The sequence below is a fragment of the Salvelinus alpinus genome, chromosome 2 (genome assembly GCF_045679555.1).
Source record: "Salvelinus alpinus chromosome 2, SLU_Salpinus.1, whole genome shotgun sequence".
Lineage (NCBI taxonomy): Eukaryota > Metazoa > Chordata > Actinopteri > Salmoniformes > Salmonidae > Salvelinus > Salvelinus alpinus.
The window spans coordinates 35,517,983-35,536,332 of record NC_092087.1 but is presented as its reverse complement, the minus strand read 5'-3'; the positions used below and the strand labels follow the sequence as shown (position 1 = coordinate 35,536,332).

Here is an 18,350-nt window from a genome sequence, read left to right as displayed (position 1 = left end):
TTGGAAGATTGCGGCGGGACTTACATCCATTCAGACACAAGAGCATTAGTGAGGTCGGGCACTGATGTTGGGCAATTAGGTCTGGCTCGTAGTCAGCGTTCCAATTCATCCCAAAGGTGTTCAATGGGGTTGAGATCAGGGCTCTGTGCAGGCGAGTCAAGTTCTACCACACCAATCTCGACAAACCGTTTCTGTATAGACCTCACTTTGTGCACAGAGGCATTGTCATGCTGAAACAGGAAAGGGCCTTCCTCAAACTGTTTCCCCAAAATTGGAAGCACAGATTAGTCTAGAATGTCATGTCATTGTATGATGTAGCATAAAGATTTGCCTTCACTCGAACTAAGGGGCCTAGCTCGAAACATTAAAAACAGCCATAGACCATTATTTCTCATCCACCAAACTTTACAGTTGGCACTATGCATCCGCCAAACCCAGATTTGTCCGTCGGATTGCCAGATGGTGAAGCGTGATTCATCACTCCAGAGAACACGTTTCCACTGCTCCAGAGTCCAATGGCGGCGAGCTTTACACCACTCCAGCCGACACTTGGCATTGCGCATGGTGATCTTAGGCTTGTGTGTGGCTGCTCGGTCATGGAAACCCATTTCATGAAGCTCCCGACAAACAGTTATTGTGCTGACGTTGTTTCCAGAGGCAGTTTGGAAGCTGATAGTGAGTGTTACAACCGAGGACAGGTGATTCTTTACTCATTACACAGTTCAGTGCTCGGCTGTCCCGTTCTATGAGCTTGTGTGGCCTACCACTTTGCGGCTGAGCCGTTGTTGCTCCTAGCCTTTTCCACTTCACAATAACAGCACTTACAGTTGACCGGGGCAGCTCTAGCAGGGCAGAAATTTTACGAACTGACTTGTTGGAAAGGTGGCATCCTATGATGGTGCCACATTGAAAGTCACCGAGCTCTTCAGTACAAGCCATTCTACTGCCAATGTTGGTCTGACTGCATGCTCGATGTTATACACCTGTCAGCAACGGGTATGGCTGAAATAGCTGAATCAACTCATTTGATGGGGTGGCCACATACTTCTGTATATATAGAGTATACACCCATCACCAGCACATGGTTATATTTCAAAAACTAGTTTTGATGTCTCACTTTGGGATATGCCTGGGCCTGTCCACAGGCTCGAATTAACCAATCACACACCATCTGTTGGAGACAGACAGGTCAAGTGGTGAATGAGATGAGCCCCTCTCTTCCATAAAGGGAGCCACCGCCCGCCAATTGGTCATTCTCGCCACTCTTCCTTGCGGAAGTGATTGCAGTCACAATAAGCTCTCTTCAGCTTGACTAAATTCCTGGCTTCCTACTTAACTGTTCTCAGAACGTGAGGTTTACACTGCCAAACGTAGAACTTCAGCTCCTGTTGATAGTTGAGTACCGACCGAAAGGTTTTCGTTTCGAGTAGAATTCATTTTCTACTTGTCAGTCTCCGCCTAGCTAGCTCCACATGGCTAGTTATCGAGGCTCGGTTAGCCCTCGCCACAAGGCTTCGGCTGCCTAAGTTAGCACACACTGTAAGCTTTTAGCCAAATTGGCTAACTAGTTGCAAAGCTAGCTAACCACACTAAGGGCTTGTTCCCGCCACAAGGCTTAAGCTAACCTGGCCAACTAGCTGCAAAGCAAGCTAACCACCCTAACAAAGGGCTAGCTCTCGTCCCAACGCTTAAGCTAACCTGGGTAACTTGCTACAAGGGCTGCCAATCACACCAACATTACAACCTGCAACACAGTACTATTGCTATCACTTTTCTCTCATCTAGTTCAAACCTACACTTACCTGTTCGTATTAACTAGAAAAACACCTATCCAAAGTCTAACTGCCACACGGGGCTAGCTACAGCTTGCCTTAGCAGGTGTAGCTGCTAGCTAGCTGACACACCACTATCCTCACGGCTGTAGTGTTCCCACACATCCCAGCTAGCTTTAGTCTCTACTAGCTAGCTGACGCCTAACTGAAGGCCAGAGCTTACACGTTGTTTTTACAACAAGTGGCTCAACCCCCACTACTGACCCCAGCTGGGGCGAGGTTATGGATAGCCTCGATTCCCTCCCCTCACTGTCTGACGACAGAGCGTTGGGGGAATATGAACTAGGGGATGACGAGGACGACAATGGGATTAATTTCATGGGTCTCCTCGACTTTGAGACGGAGATGAACGGGCTCTTCCCCCTCTCAACACCCAAGATCCCGCCCCCAAGATGGGGGAGCTGATGAATTCCTTTTGGAGTATGGCCTCCCCAACGTTTGCAAGCGAGCCGTGGCCAGACTTGAAATAGACTGGCAAGCTCCCTTGCGGGGCTTATATGATGGGAAAAGACTCCCATCCCGCATATCCCCCTCTAAGCAGCTCCTTCCCGCAGTCCCAGATGGCCTCAGAGAGATAGTGGGATAAGCCCCTTACCAGCAATATCCTGGCTAGGGGCTTCCCGAGCAATGACAATCTGGAAGAATCTGTTTTTTTAACCTTCTCATGGTGGAGCCGTCACTGGCTGACAATCTCCACCCCACACGGGGCGCTGCTAGCAGTACGGGCACTTACCTCCCTGGACTGAACGTTTTTCTGACACCATTTTCCATAAGAAGTACAAAGCCTCGGCCTTAACAATCACAGCACTTAACATGACCACTTTATTGTTGGCTTACCAGGCAAAGTTACTGGAGGATGAGAGGAAGCAACTGAATTCGGGAACCCTAAATCAGGACGGTTGGGATGAGATACAGTACCATGCATGATTATGGATCTAAACCTACGGGCCTCACGTAATGTCATCCAAGGCTGTGGTCGCGCCAGGAGCCTAGTGGTGGTGGGAGAAAGGGCACTTTGACTTGTCCAGCTTAACAGGCAAAGAAAAAGCTGACCTCCTGTATGCCCCTGTGACACGCAAGGAGTTGTTCACCCCCACAGTTGCCGCCATGCGGCAGAAGTGTGACATGCGAAAGAAAGAAGGTGAAGCCAACTTCTGTCTGCACTGCAAACCTGGGCCCCTGTGCATGTTTGATGTGACATTGATGGAAAATTCTCCTAACCCTAAGAAAACTGGAAATAGGAATGTTCTTGAAACATTCCCATGAAAAGGGTCTATAACATTAATATTGTATAATCTGAGAACCTTTTAACTGTGTTCTAGATAAGTTCTGCTTGACGTTGTTCACAAAAACATGCTAAAAATGTTTTCAGAATGCTAGAATGGTCTAACTAACAGAAAACTGGACACTCACTAAGGGAAAATTAAATTTTTACATACACTCTTATCCAGAGCGACTTACAGTAGTGAGTGCATACATTTTCATACTGATTCCACTTGGGAATCGAACCCACAACCCTGGCATTGCAAGCACCGTGCTCTACCAACTGAACATTACGGGTAACATTATAAAAATGTTCTCTCTCCCTAGAATTGTTAGCTGGGCTCACACTTCTACAAATGTAGAATCTCCCCAGTGTGTTTACATAACATAGGAAAAGCCCAAATGACTACATGTGTAACTAGTTATTTGACTCTGTATACATAAAGTTTTATGAACTGTTCATCCTTAAACATAACAGCCATATTCTGGTAAACTGGCAGTTTTATGAGGCAATATCAGAGATTAGGGTGTTTAGAAGACACATAAAATGTTGTGTTTGTAAACGCTCAAGTATCACTTTGTGTGGCTAAATTTGAGCTTGCTGAAAATATAGAATTTCCTACAGGAATACTGTCGGGATAATCTGTTTCACAATAGGAAACAGTTTTCCCTCCGAGATGGCAATATCTATCTAGGCCAGAACTCTCAATGACAACACTTTATTATACATTGCGTTATCAGTTCTCTTGATGGAATGAGCCTTACCTTTATTGTGCGCCTCTAGCTGAGAGAGGGAGTTGACGGCCACTTTGCACAGTGAGCAGTAGAGCAGCTTCTTGGCTTTGTCCTCCTCAGACTCCCCTGAAGAGGGGCTGGGGGCTGGGGACACTGTGTCAGGGGGGCCCACTATGGGGGTGTCCACCTGGGGGGGACCAAGGGCCGGGGAGGGGGTGGAGGTGGTAGACATGGGCGTACTCAGAGGGGGCAGGAGTGGGCACACAGGGAGCTGCATAGGGGTGTCTGGGGTGTCTGGCACAGACATGGGGATGGGGCTGGGTGTCATGGGTGAGCTGTTTGAATGTGGGTGGGGCTGGGAATCACCTGTGAACAGAACAGATAGTAATAGTAAATGGAACGTTTTCAACCATATTATGTAGATCACACCAGATAATAATATGACGAGGACGATAATGGTGGTCCTGCTACTGCAGCACCAGTATAGTAGTTTGTCTGACCCTACTGGGTCAAAACTCTGCCCCAGGGGGCCACACATCTGTCTCCCCCATCTGGAGTGAGTCAGGGTAGGGGGGGATACATGGGTCATGTCAGGTTATTCAGGTTGGAGAGAGTGAAAGGAAGGTCAGTAGTACAGCACAGTACTTTTAATGTTACTGTAGGTTAACCACTGTGTGTAGCACAGGGTCATCTGGCCTGCTAATTGAAGGAATGATGCCTGGGAACCTGATCCTTGTCACAGTTTATAATTGGCTCATTCATCCCCCTCCTCTCCCCTGTAACTATTCCCCAGGTCGTTGCTGCAAATGAGAACGTGTTCTCAGTCAACTTACCTGGTAAAATAACGGTAAAAAAAATATAAAAAAAATTCATGACAGAAGCGTCTCTTAGCAGACATCCACCTGTAACACTCTATTCTGTTTCACGCCCGACTTCTGACTAAACAGCTGTCCCTGACTGAAACATCTGTGTGTGTGTTTAGGTTATGTCTCTGTGTGGGTTCACACACAGACAGACAGGCACATATACACACGCACACACAAACATACACACGCGCACACATGTGCATGCGTGTACGATATAGAGCACACACACCCTGTTTGCTGGTGTCAGGTTCTGGGCTGGATGGTGAGGGGCCTGGTGGAGAGGGGGAAGCAGTGGGGGGAGCGGCCGGCTTGTCACCCTCCTTGGGGCGAGTCTTGGAGGTCTCGATGCCCTTTACCCTCCGAGCGTGCCGGTTCCCCTTATAGTGGGCCTCTGCCTGGCTCTGAGAATAGAACAAGGGGGAAGAGAGGGCATGATATTTCACATCATAATCCACATACAGTAGGTACTAATATTCATACACTTCATAGCAAATTCATGTACTGTAGCTGAGAAGCTTGAACTTGCCTCTCTGATACTGAGGCCAAATACCTGAGCAACATGCTAACCTGATATCTGTGTATATTGGGGGAAAATGATACCCAATCTGTAACAGGTGACATAATTCGCTCACCCCAATAGCAGCCTTAGCATGGTCATGGGACACCACTCACACCCTTGCTGTCATTTTCACACTGCGGTTGTGTCCTAAGCCCTATTTTACTGTTTAGTACAATATCTGTCATCCACAGGCTTATTTATTGAGACCCAGTGAGGTCAGTGGAGTGAACTCTAGCCACAGTGTTGACTGGACATCTCTCAATAGATGGCTTTAGGCTGTCACATAATGTCACATTCTGACCTTAGTTCCTATTTTTATGTCTTTGTGTTAGGTTGGTCAGGGCGTGATTTGGGGTGGGTAGTCTATGTTCTTTTTTCTATGTTATTGTATTTCTGTGTTTGGCCTGGTATGGTTCTCAATCAGAGGCAGCTGTCGATCATTGTCTCTGATTGAGAATCATACTTAGGTAGCCTGTTTTCCCCATTTTGGTTGTGGGTGTTTATTTTCTGTCTTAGTGTATGTTCACCTTGCAGAACTGTTTCGTTTTTGTTTTGTCCTCGTTGTTATTTTGTTTAGTGTTCAGTTTATTTAAAATATGACGAACACTTACCACGCTGCATTTTGGTCCTCTTCTCCTTCACCAGACGAAAGTCGTGACACATAAGCCCTGTGCTGTCCTTGCTCGGTACCTGCCTGTCCCTACTCTGTACCTTCCTGTCCCTGTGGCTGGCTGGCTGGCTGGCTGCCTGGCTAGAGCACTCTTCAGCAGTTCAGCAGATCAATTATGCCTTAATCTCTCATTCATTTATCACTGAGATCCCCAATGTCTGCCCTGCCTGTCGCTGTCATTAGAGCTGAAGTTTTTATAACTGTCCTCCCTCAAAACAAAATAGCACACAGCAGCTGAGCAGCACACACTCTCTGTAGTTTGTCATCAATGTGAGAACTATTTCAATGTTCTATAAAACAAATATACAATCAACATGTTAGATTAGAATGTTATAAAGGGGCAATCTACAGTTGATCATTTTTTGAGTTATAAATTAAGCATATGTAACCATTGATTCTAGAAGAATGGAACTTATAAATGCCTCAAGCTTAGTTCAACTGTCAAAACCCATCAGAACCCAAAATATACAGTGCCTTCGGAAAGTATTCAGACCCCTTGACTTTTTCCACATTCCACACAGCCTTATTCTAATATATATATTTTTTTTAAATGTCCCTCATCAATTGACACACAATACCCCATAATGACAAAGCAAAAACAAAAACAGGTTTTATTTACTACAAATAAAAAATGGAAATACTACATTTACATGAGTATTCAGACCCTTTACTCAGTACTTTGTTGAAGCAGCTTTGGCAGCGATTATAGCATTGACTCTTCTTGGGTATGATGCTACAAGCTTGGCACAACTGTATTTGGGAAGTTTCTCCCATTCTTCTCTGCAGATCCTCTCAAGCTCTGCCAGGTTGGATGGGGAGTTTTGCTGCACAACTTTTTTTTAGGTTTCTCCAGAGATGTTCGATCAGGTTCAAGTCCGAGCTCTGCCTGGGCCATTCAAGGACATTCAGAGACTTGTCCCGAAGCCACTCCTGCTTTCTCTTGGCTGTGTGCTTAGGGTCGTTGTTGGAAGGTGAACCTTCGCCCAAGTCTGAGGTCCTGGGCGCTCTGGAGGAGGTTTTCCACAAGGATCTCTCTTTGTACTTCGCTCCGTTCATCTTTCCCTTGATCCTGACTAGTCTCCCAGTCCCTGCCTCTGAAAAACATCCCCACAGCATGATGCTGCCACCACCATGCTTCACCGTAGGATGGTGACAGGTTTCTTCCAGACTTGACGCTTGGCATTCATGCAAAATACTTCAATCTTGGTTTCATCAGACCAGAGAATCTTGTTTCTCATGGTCTGAGAGTCTTTACATGCCTTTTGGCAAACTCCAAGCGGGCTCTCATGTGCCTTTTACTGAGGAGTAGCTTCCGTCTGGACACTACCAAAAAGGCCTGAATGGTAGAGTGAGTGCTGCAGGGATGGTTGTCCATCTGGGAAGGTTCTCCCATCTCCACAGAGGAACTCTGGAGCTCTGTCAGAGTGACCATCGGGTTCTTGGTCACCTCCCTGACCAAGGCCCTTCTCCGTTTGGCTGAGCGGCTAGCTCTAGGAAGAGCCTTGGTGGTTCCAAACTTCTTTCATTTAAGAATGATGGAGGTCACTGTGTTCTAGGAGACCTTCCCCAGATCTGTGCCTTGACAAAATCCTGTCTCGGAGCTCTACGGACAATTCCTTCAACCTCATGGCTTGGTTTTTGCTCTGACATGCACGGTCAATTGTGGGCCTTACATAGACAGGTGTGTGCCTTTCCAAATCATGTCCAATCAATTGAATTTACTTCAGGTGGATTCCAATCAAGTTGTAGAAACATCTCAAGGATGATCAATGGAAACAGGGTGCACCCGAGCTCAATTCCGAGTCTCATAGCAAAGGGTCTGAATGCTTATGTAAATAAGGTATTTCTGTTTTTTATTTGTAATAGATTTGTGGGAAAAAATAGTGTTTTCGCTTTGTCATTATGGGGTATTGTGTGTGTATTGATCAGGAACAACATTTATTTAATCATTTGTAGAATAAGGCTGAAAGTAACAAAATGTGGAAAAAGTGAATGGGTCTGAATACTTTCCGAATGCGCTGTAGATACATGTATCTGTTATGCATCTGGCAATGTATACTGAACAGAAATATAAATATAAAATATAAACAATTTTACTGAGTTACAGTTCATATAAGGAAATCAGTCAATTGAAATAAATTCATTAGTCCCTAATCTATGGATCTCACATGTTGTGTGTGGACCCCAGGAAGAGTAGCTGCTGCTTTTGCAACAGCTAATGGGGATCCTAATAAAATACTAAATACCAAATACCAAAGGAGAAATGTTCACTAACAGGGATGTAAACAAATTTGTGCACAAAATTTTTGTGCGTATGGAACATTTCTGGGATACTTTATTTCAGCAGATGAAACATGGGACCAACACTTTACATGTACTGTTTATATTTTTGTTCAATATACAGTATCAGTTATTCCAGGGTTTTTCTTAGTTTTTTCTTTTTTACATTATAGAATAATAGTGAAGACATCAAAACTATAAAATAACACATATGAAATCATATAGTAACCAAAAAAGTATTAAACAAATAAAAATATATTTTATATTTGACATTCTTCAAAGTAGCCACCCTTTGTCTTGATGACAGCTTTGCACACTCTTGGCATTCTATCAACCAGCTCCATGAAGTAGTCACCTGGAATGCTTTTCAATTAACAGGTGTGCCTGGTTAAAAGTTAATTTGTGGAATTTCTTTCCTTCTGAATGCGTTTGAGCCAATCAGTTGTGTTATGACAAGGTAGGGGTGGTATACAGAAGATAGTCCATATTATGGCAAGAACAGCTCAAATAAGCAAAGAGAAACGACAGTCCATCATTACTTTAAGACATGAAGGTCAGCCAATACGGAAAATTTCAAGATCTTCAAGAGCAGTCGCAAAAACTATCAAGAGCTATAACGAAATGATCTCTCGTGAGGACCGCCACAGGAAAGGAAGACCCAGAGTTACCTCTGCTGTAGAGGATAAGTTAATTAGAGCTACCAGCCTCAGAAATTACTGCCCAATTAAATGCTTCACAGAGTTCATGTAAAAGACACATCTCAACATAAACTGTTCAGAGGAGACTGTGTGAATCAGGCCTTCATAGTTGAATTGCTGCAAAGAAACCACTTCTAAAGGACACCAATAATAAGAAGAGACTTGCTTGGGCCAAGAAACACGAGCAATGGACATTAGACCGGTGGAAATCTGTCCTCTGGTCTGATGAGTCCAAATTTGAGATTTCTGGTTCCATCCACCGTGTCTTTGTGAGACGCAGAGTAGGTGAACGGATGATCTCCACATGTGTGGTTCCCTCCGTGAAGCATGGAGGAAGAGGTGTGATGGTGCGGGGGTGCTTAGAGGGCCTACAAAAGGGGGGCCGACAGTTGCCCATCCCTGAGATAGATAATACATTTAAGATACTTTAGGGTGATTTGGACATGAAGCCCCCCTACCACTCATAATGAGAGAGTAACCCCTACCACTCCTAACAAGAGACCAATCCCTACCACTACTAACGAGAGACCAACAATGATCTCAAGAGTACTGACCATACTCAAGGACATGAACGAGACCCAATGTATACATGGCGCAATGCTGAGAACCCTAATGTGGTAGCGAGATGGTAACACAGTGACTGCAGCACATCCCGAGGGGGCTGATTTCCCTATGAATACTTCCAGAATTTGGAGGCGATCGAGCATAAGTTACTCGACACCACTTTCCTGAATGGAATGGTAGGCAGGGTTGGGGTCAATTCCATTTCAATTCAGGAAGTAAACTGATTTTCCAATTTCATCTCATAGGAGGCAATGAAAAAATAAGGAATTTGAATTTCAGTTTACTTTCGAAATTGATTGAATTAAAAAGTAATTGACCCCAACCCTGGTGGTAGGTACTATTAAAGGGATATTTTACTCAAACTCTCTTTTAAATTTTTGTTTATTAGTTCTCTGTTAATACAATCCCAAAAACCTTACATGTTAGTAGTCACATTTTTAAGAGAGCACATTCAGTACAGAGCAAATAGTGTGATGATGCTATGGTGCTAAGCACCAGACGCATGATTTGATTTCTCAAGAACAACGACTTGGTCATCCAGTACCATTTTTAATTAAAAGGCTTGATGATGAGTTGTTTCGTTGAATTAAGGGTGTGTGTTAAGGCAAAAACGAAAAAGTGCACCCCGTTGGGTCCCCAGGACCAGGAAACACTGCTGTACTGAATATGCTCTATCTTGAAAAATTGACTGTTGACATGCACATTTTTTGGAATTGTATTATTAATTTAGGATTATTTGGACAAGAAACAAGAAAAATACAAATGTTTTTATCATTGACTTGCATTGAATTTGTGCTACAAATTCTGAAAAGTTAGCATTTGGAAACAGCCAGGTAAATAAAACCAAAGCATAGATTGCTGTCATACATTGTCAAAAGGCAGCTTACAGGGTAAGGGAACCAATGTGCAAATGTGTAATTTGGTTGAACTATCCCTTTAATTGGAGTTCCTGCAGTGCATTTGATGTGCTATAAATACACTTTTTAACTTGAAAGAAAACCATGCTTTTGTCATCCTCTTAAGGATCCACCCTTTTTTTCAATTTTTGCATAAAATGACATACCCAGATCTAACTGCCTGTAGCTTAGGCCCTGAAGCAAGGATATGCATATTCTTGATACCATTTGAAAGGAAACACAAGTTTGTGGAAATGTGAAAGGAATGTAGGATAATATAACACAATAGATCTGGTAAAAGATAATACAAAGAAAAAAAACGTTATTCTGTATTTGTTTTGTACCATCATCTTTGAAATGCAAGAGAAAGGCAATAATGTATTATTACAGCCCAGGTGCAGTTTAGATTTTGGCCACAGTTGGCAGTAGTGTATGTGCACAGTTTTAGACTGATTCAATGAACCATTGTATTTATGTTCAAAATGTACCTAATTTGTTTATTAATAACTTTTCATGTTCAAAATTGTGCACTCTCCTCAAACAATAGCATGGTATTATTTCACTGTAATAGCTACTGTAAATTGGAATGTGCAGTTAGATTAACAAGAATTTAAGCTTTCAGCCAATATCAGATATGTCTATGTCCTTTGAAATTTTCTTGTTACAACCTCATGCTAATCGCATTAGCCTACGCTAGCTCAACCGTCCCGTGGAAGGGACACTGATCCCGAAGAAGTCTTAAGAAAGCAGTTTGGGCAGCAACATCTGGGGCCCACAGGGAAATGTTGACTGGGTGAACCTACAGGTCGTGTTGAAAACATTTGCACAGGAGGACTTCAGGAAGACTTCAGGAGACAAGGGGAGTCGCTCAAGTTGGATTTAATTTGTTTTAATTTACCTCAAATATTGCGTGTAGGCAATTAGCCAGACAAAACCTGCTGATTTATTCAATAAATAGTGGCTGAATTTATCCTCAAGCCGACTTGTACTTATATCCTCATGTTTATAAAAAGCAGCTAAATACGGTATATTGCTATAGATCAGTGGTTCCCAAACTTTTTATAGTCCCGTACCCCTTCAAACATTCAACCTCCAGCTGCGTACTCCCTCCAGGGTCAGCACACTCTCAAATGTTGTTGTTTGCCATCATTGTAAGTCTGCCACACACACACACTATACGATACATTTATTAAACATAAGAATGAGTGTGAGTTTTTGTCACAACCCGGCTCGTGGGAAGTGACAAAGAGCTCTTATAGGACCAGGGCACAAATAATAATATAATAATACTCAATTATTTATTTATTTAACCATCTTACATATATAACCTTATTTGTTCATCGAAATTTGTGAATAACTCACCACAGGTTAATGAGAAGTGTGTGCTTGAAAGGATGCACATAAATCTGCAATGTTGGGTTGTATTGGAGAGGGTTTCAGTCTTAAATCATTTTCGACACACAGTCTGTGCCTGTATTTAGTGCTAGTGAGGGCCAAGAATTCACTCTCACATAGGTACGTGGTTGCAAAGGGCACTAGTGTAACAGCGCGATTTGCCAAGGCAGGATACTCTGAGCACAGCCCAATCCAGAAATCTGGCAGTGGATTCTGATTAAATAACATTTTCACAGAACCACTTGTTGCAATTTCGATGAGGCTCTCTTGTTCAGATATCGGTAAGTGGACTGGAGGCAAGGCATGAAAGAGATAAGGAATCCAGTTGTTTGTGTCATCCGTTTCGGGAAAGTACCTGCGTAATTGTGCACCCAACTCACTCAGGTGCTTCGCTATATCACATTTGACATTGTCCGTAAGCTTGAGTTCATTTGCACAAAAAAAATCATACAATGATGGAAAGACCTGTGTGTTGTCCTTGTTAATGCAGACAGAGAAGAGCTCCAACTTCTTAATCATAGCCTGAATTTTGTCCCGCACATTGAATATAGTTGCGAAGAGTCCCTGTAATCCTAGATTCAGATCATTCAGGCAAGAAAAAACATCACCCAGATAGGCCAGTCGTGTGAGAAACTCGTCATCATGCAAGCGGTCAGACTGTTTTGCTATCACAGACTGGAACATGTTCTGGGATTCTTCCGATGGCATTGAGGAGTACACCACATCAGTCACTGGCTTTATCAATAAGTGCATCAAGGACGTTGTCCCCACAGTGACTGTATGTACATATCCCAACCAGAAGCCATGGATTACAGGCAACATTCGCACTGAGCTAAATGACAGAGCTGCCACTTTCAAGGTGCGGGACTCTAACCCGGAAGTTTACAAGAAATCCTGCAATGCCTTGCGACGAACTACCAAACAGGCAAAACGTCAATACAGGGCTAAGATTGAATCATACTACACCGGCTCCGGTGCTCGTCTTATGTGGCTGGGCTTGCAAACTATTACAGACTACAAAGGGAAGCACAGTGACAAGAGCCTACCAGACGAGCTAATTCACTTCTATGCTCGCTTCGAGGCAAGCAACACTGAGGCATGCATGAGAGCATCAGCTGTTCCGTACGACTGTGTGATCACGCTCTCCATAGCCGACGTGAGTAAGACCTTTAAACAGGTCAACATACACAAGGCTGCGGGGCCAGACGGATTACCAGGATGTGTGCTCTGGGCATGTGCTGACCAACTGGCAGGTGTCTTCACTGACATTTTCAACATGTCCCTGATTGAGTCTGTAATACCAACATGTTTCAAGCAGACCACCATAGTCCCTGTGCCCAAAAACACAAAGGCAACCTGCCTAAATGACTACAGACCCGTAGCACTCACGTCCGTAGCCATGAAGTGCTTTGAAAGGCTGGTAATGGTTCACATCAACACCACTATCCCAGAAACCCTAGACCCACTCTAATTTGCATACCGCCCAAACAGATCCACAGATGATGCAATCTCTATTGCACTCCACACTGCCCTTTCCCACCTGGACAAAAGGAACACTTATGTGAGAATGCTATTCATTGACTACAACTCAACGTTCAACACCATAGTACCCTCAAAGCTCATCACCAAGCTAAGGATCCTGGGACTAAACACCTCCCTCTGCAACTGAATACTGGACTTCCTGACGGGCCGCCCCCAGGTGGTGAGGGTAGGTAGCAACACATCTGCCACGCTGATCCTCAACGCTGGAGCCCCCCAGGGGTGCATGCTCAGTCCCATCCTGTACTCCCTGTTCACCCACTACTGCACAGCCAGGCACGACTCCAACACCATCATTATGTTTGCAGACGACACAACAGTGGTAGGCCTGATCACCGAAAACGACGAGACAGCCTATAGGGAGGAGGTCAGAGACCTGGCCGGGTGGTGCCAGAATAACAACCTATCCCTCAACGTAACCAAGACTAAGGAGATGATTGTGGACTACAGGAAAAGGAGGACCAAGTACGCCCCCATTCTCATCGATGGGGCTGTAGTGGAGCAGGTTGAGAGCTTCAAGTTCCTTGGTGTCCACATCAACAACAAACTAGAATGGTCCAACGCACCAAGACAGTCGTGAAGAGGGCACGACAAAGCCTATTCCCCCTCAGGAAACGAAAAAGATTTTACATGGGTCCTGAGACCCTCAATAGGTTCTACAGCTGCAACATCGAAAGCATCCTGACTGGTTGCATCACTGCCTGGTACTGCAATTGCTTGGCCTCCGACCGCAAGGCACTACAGAGGGTAGTGCGTACGGCCCAGTACATCACTAGGGCTAAGCTGCCTGCCATCCAGGACCTCTACACCAGGCGGTGTCAGAGGAAGGCCCTAAAAATTGTCAAAGACCCCAGCCATCCCAGTCATAGACTGTTCTCTCGGCTACCGCATGGCAAGCGGTACCGGAGTGCCAAGTCTAGGACAAAAAGGCTTCTCAACAGTTTTTACCCCCAAGCCATAAGACTCCTGAACAGGTAATCAAATGGCTACCCGGACTATTTGCATTGTGTGCCCCCCCCCAACCCCTCTTTTACGCTGCTGCTACTCTCTGTTTATCATATATGCGCAGTCACTTTAACTATACATTCATGTACATACTACCTCAATTGGTCCGACCAACCAGTGCTCCCGCACATTGGCTAACCGGGCATTTGCATTGTGTCCCGCCACCCACCACCCACCACCTGCCAACCCCTCTTTACGCTACTGCTACTCTCTGTTCATCATATATGCATAGTCACTTTAACCATATCTACATGTACATACTACCTCAATCAGCCTGACTAACCGGTGTCTGTATGTAGCCTCGCTACTTTTATAGCCTTGCTACTGTATATAGCCTGTATTTTTACTGTTGCTTAATTTCTTTACTTACCTATTGTTCACCTAATACCTTTTTTTGCACTATTGGTTAGAGCATGTAAGTAAGCATTTCACTGTAAGGTCTGCACCTGTTGTATTCGGCGTACGTGACAAATAAACTTTGATTTGATTTTAAGTGAAAATGATGGTCAGTAAAGAAAATGTTAAGCTCGTCTCTCAAATCAAAAGAACGTGTCAATACTTTGCCCCTTGATAACCAGCGCACTTCTTTCTGTATGTTGTAAAAGCATTACATGGTCGCTGCCCATATCATTGCATAGTGCAGAAAATACACAAGAGTTCAGGGGCCTTGCTTTAACACAGTTAACCATTTTCCCCGTATTGTCCAAAACATCTTTCAAGCTGTCAGGCATTCCCTTGGCAGCAAGATCCTCTCGGTGGATGCTGCAGTGGCTTCGGGAGCAACTGCTTGCACGCGCGTTACCACTCCACTATGTCTCCCTGTCATGGCTTTTGCACCATCAGTACAGATACCAACATGAGCCACATTAATGTGACTGGATGTTAATTATTTGACTAGGCTACCTGTATTTGACATTGTGTTGTTATTTCGCTGAACACTAGATGGTTTAATCTTATTTTTGGCAGTGAAACGAGGCTACTCAGGTGAGAAAAAAACCTCACCCAAATGTATAGCACCGTTATATATATATATAAATGTTTGAACATTTTTATTGGCGTACCCCCGACGGCATTGCGCATTTGGGAACACCTGCTATAGATAGTACACTGCATAATGAAACAATCCCTAGTAAGCTAGTGTTTTGAGGGTGGACTGATTGTATTATTTTTAATTAATAGACTTGTTTTCTTCAACTTTCCAAGCTGGGAGAGAGCGTGAGGACAGCTCATTTAAAGAAAAAATATCTACATTTTTTATTTAACCAGGCAAGTCAGTTAAGAACAAATTCTTATTTACGGCCTACCCCGGACCAATTGTGCGCCGCTCTATGGGACTCACAATCACAGCCGGATGTGATACAGCCTGGATTCGAACAAGGGACTGTAGTGATGCCTCTTGCACTGAGATGCAGTGCCTTAGACCACATGTCATTCAGGTTCAGGTAGCCTATACAGGACAGTTGTATATTCAAAAAATTGGTAGCTGATTAGTATGCTGTTGCATCGGAAATAAATGTTACAATCTGCAATCTGTAATTACATTATTACCACCATGAAATGTTAGGCTTAACATGAGAAAATTAAGACCAATTATGCCTACCAATAAACATGTATCCATTAGCTAAAGCAAAGCCATACAGGCCCTGGCACTACAAAAAACACATTGATTTGATAGGCATGCAGCCACGTAGACATGTCGCAATTTCAGCACCATGAACAACGATCGGTAGTCGATACTTTGTGAGTAGCTATCTGGCTGACACATTCAATTTTATTTTATTTTAGAGGGGGTGTGGACAGCTACAAGGCTATTAAGAGAGTTGGGTCTTGGAGGCACTGGGGGGGTGAGGGTGTTATCAACAAGGCTAGAGGGCTGCTGGGACATGTCAGGGATGCCTCCCTAAGCCCCAGGCAGTATTTACTGATGACAGAGGTACACATATAGCCCCAGTCCTGATTGGCGATGACAGAGATGCACATATAGCCCTTCATGTGTAAGCCAAGTCCTCGGAAGGTCTTATTTAGGCTCCTGCTCCCCAAAACCCACAGATTAGAGATGAAGGAGGGTTGTAAAGACGCCACTTAGCAACAGCTATGTGCACTAAAGAGACAGACAGAGAGAAACACTTGATGCTCTCTCTCCACTTTCTCCATCATTGCCGCTCTCTCGCTTCTCTCCCACTCTACTTTCACTGTTGGTTGTTTTCCTCTCTCTCTCTTTCAGATTATAAACCCCTTATCTCTCTCTTATTCTCTCTCTCTTATTCTCTCTCTCTCCTTCGCTCTCATTGATGGTCCTCTCTGAGGGAAAGCTTTGGTTCTGAAGCTCTGTTCCTGACCCAGTGTTTGGGTCTTGTGGGATCAATGAAGGTCAGCTATCAATTACAACAGAGCAGAGTTGACAACAGAGAGGGGAGACGGACAGGGAGACATGAAGAGGGGACAGAGCAGAGAAAGTCTAGAAAGAGATTAGAAGGAAGGAGGAAAGAGAGATATTTAGGGTCATTGAAGTCATGGGAAGAACTGAATAGTTATAAAATAGTACATGATGTTTGGAATAGGCTGAGAAGGGTTATGAAAAGAGTGTATGAAAAGTAGGATTTAAGATGAATGAGGGAATAAGAAGCATGGGAAAGATTTAAAAGAGAAAATGAGAACGAGATAATTTCCCTGAAATCCTTTTCTCTCTGAGCAGGATGGGGCTTTGATGTTTTATCTATAAAGCAACAAAGGCAGAGGAACCAGAGAGAACTGGTCTAGCAGCCAGATCTACTGTACAGCCTACAGGCAACATGATGGAGGACAGAGTGGGTGGGAGAGGAGAGAAGAGGGAGGATGAGGGACAGAGAGAAATGCAGAGGAGACAGAGACACAGGAAGTACGCCAGAGAGAAAGAGAGATGGAGAAACATGAAGATTTATGAAGAGGCAGAACAAGGAGAAGAAAGCACCCACTGGGTAAAAACGTTGTTTCCAATGTTGTTTCCATGTCAATTCAACCAAGAAATGAAATATGTTGACATTGAATCAACATGGAAAAAGTAATCAACATAAGGGAATTTTGTATTTTTTTCTCCCAACTTTTAACCTAAATCCAAATTGATTTCACGTGAGTTGACAACTCAACCGAATGTAAATTAAAACTAGACGTTGAACTGATGTCTGTACCCAGTGGGCAGGGTCTATTTTAGGGACTGAGAGTGACAAGAATGAAAGGGAAAGGGGGGATAACTAGTCAGTTGTACAACTGAATGCCTTCAACTGAAATGTGTCTTCTGCATTTAACCTAACCTCGGTTACTGGCCCAACACTATAACCACTAGGCTACCTGAGGGGGGGGGGGCGAGAGAGAGAGAGAGAGAGAGAGAGAGAGAGAGAGAGAGAGAGAGAGAGAGAGAGAGAGAGAGAGAGAGAGAGAGAGAGAGAGAGAGAGAGAGAGAGAGAGAGAGAGAGAGAGAGAGAGAGAGAGAGAGAGAGAGAGAGAGAGAGAGAGAGAGAAGGTGTCCTGCTTTGTGGTGCTGCAGTGGTGACGATGGCCAATGCAGCACAGTCCTAGATGCGTGTGACGTCAGTCTTGCAGCAGAGAGAGCCGGGGCTGAAAGCTGACAGCCTAATCTGTCCTCTGTGGCTGGTGGCTGCTTTGAATGAATTGCAATTTCATAATTACCCGATGTGGCCATACATTACATTACTGTTGGCAGACAGTGTGATACGCTTGCCTCCGCATTGCGCATATTAATCAATCCAGATATTTTGGTTTGTGTTCAGCTTCAGCCTTTAATTGACTCTAGTTTAGCAAATTCTTAAGTTTAATGGCTTAGCCAGTATTGACTGACAGAAAATGCAGTCCAGGGTGTTTTCTCACTTTGTTCCCCAATTTTTGTGAACTCAGTGCAGTTCGCTTAATTTTTTGTCCAGTGTGAACACTCCAAAGGAACTCAGACCCTTCAAAAGAGCCCCCGAACTGAACCGAAATGAGACCATCTCAAGAGGTCTGAGTTCGGTTCGCAGGAATTCCGCAGTCTGGTTCCCTTTTTTAGGGCAATGTG

General features: G+C 44.2%; 1 protein-coding gene across 3 annotated transcripts in view; it reads right to left on the bottom strand.

The window, feature by feature from the left end:
• Positions 1-18,350, bottom strand: part of LOC139559764 (zinc finger protein 385A-like) — a 102,483-nt gene that overhangs the window by 11,429 nt on the left and 72,704 nt on the right. For all 3 annotated transcript variants that reach the window (XM_071376107.1, XM_071376117.1, XM_071376124.1), the window contains 2 exons: positions 4,926-5,097; positions 3,861-4,196 (listed from right to left, as the gene is read on the bottom strand). In XM_071376107.1, coding sequence (XP_071232208.1) covers positions 3,861-4,196; positions 4,926-5,097 — 508 coding nt within the window. The remainder of the gene's footprint in view (positions 1-3,860; positions 4,197-4,925; positions 5,098-18,350) is intronic.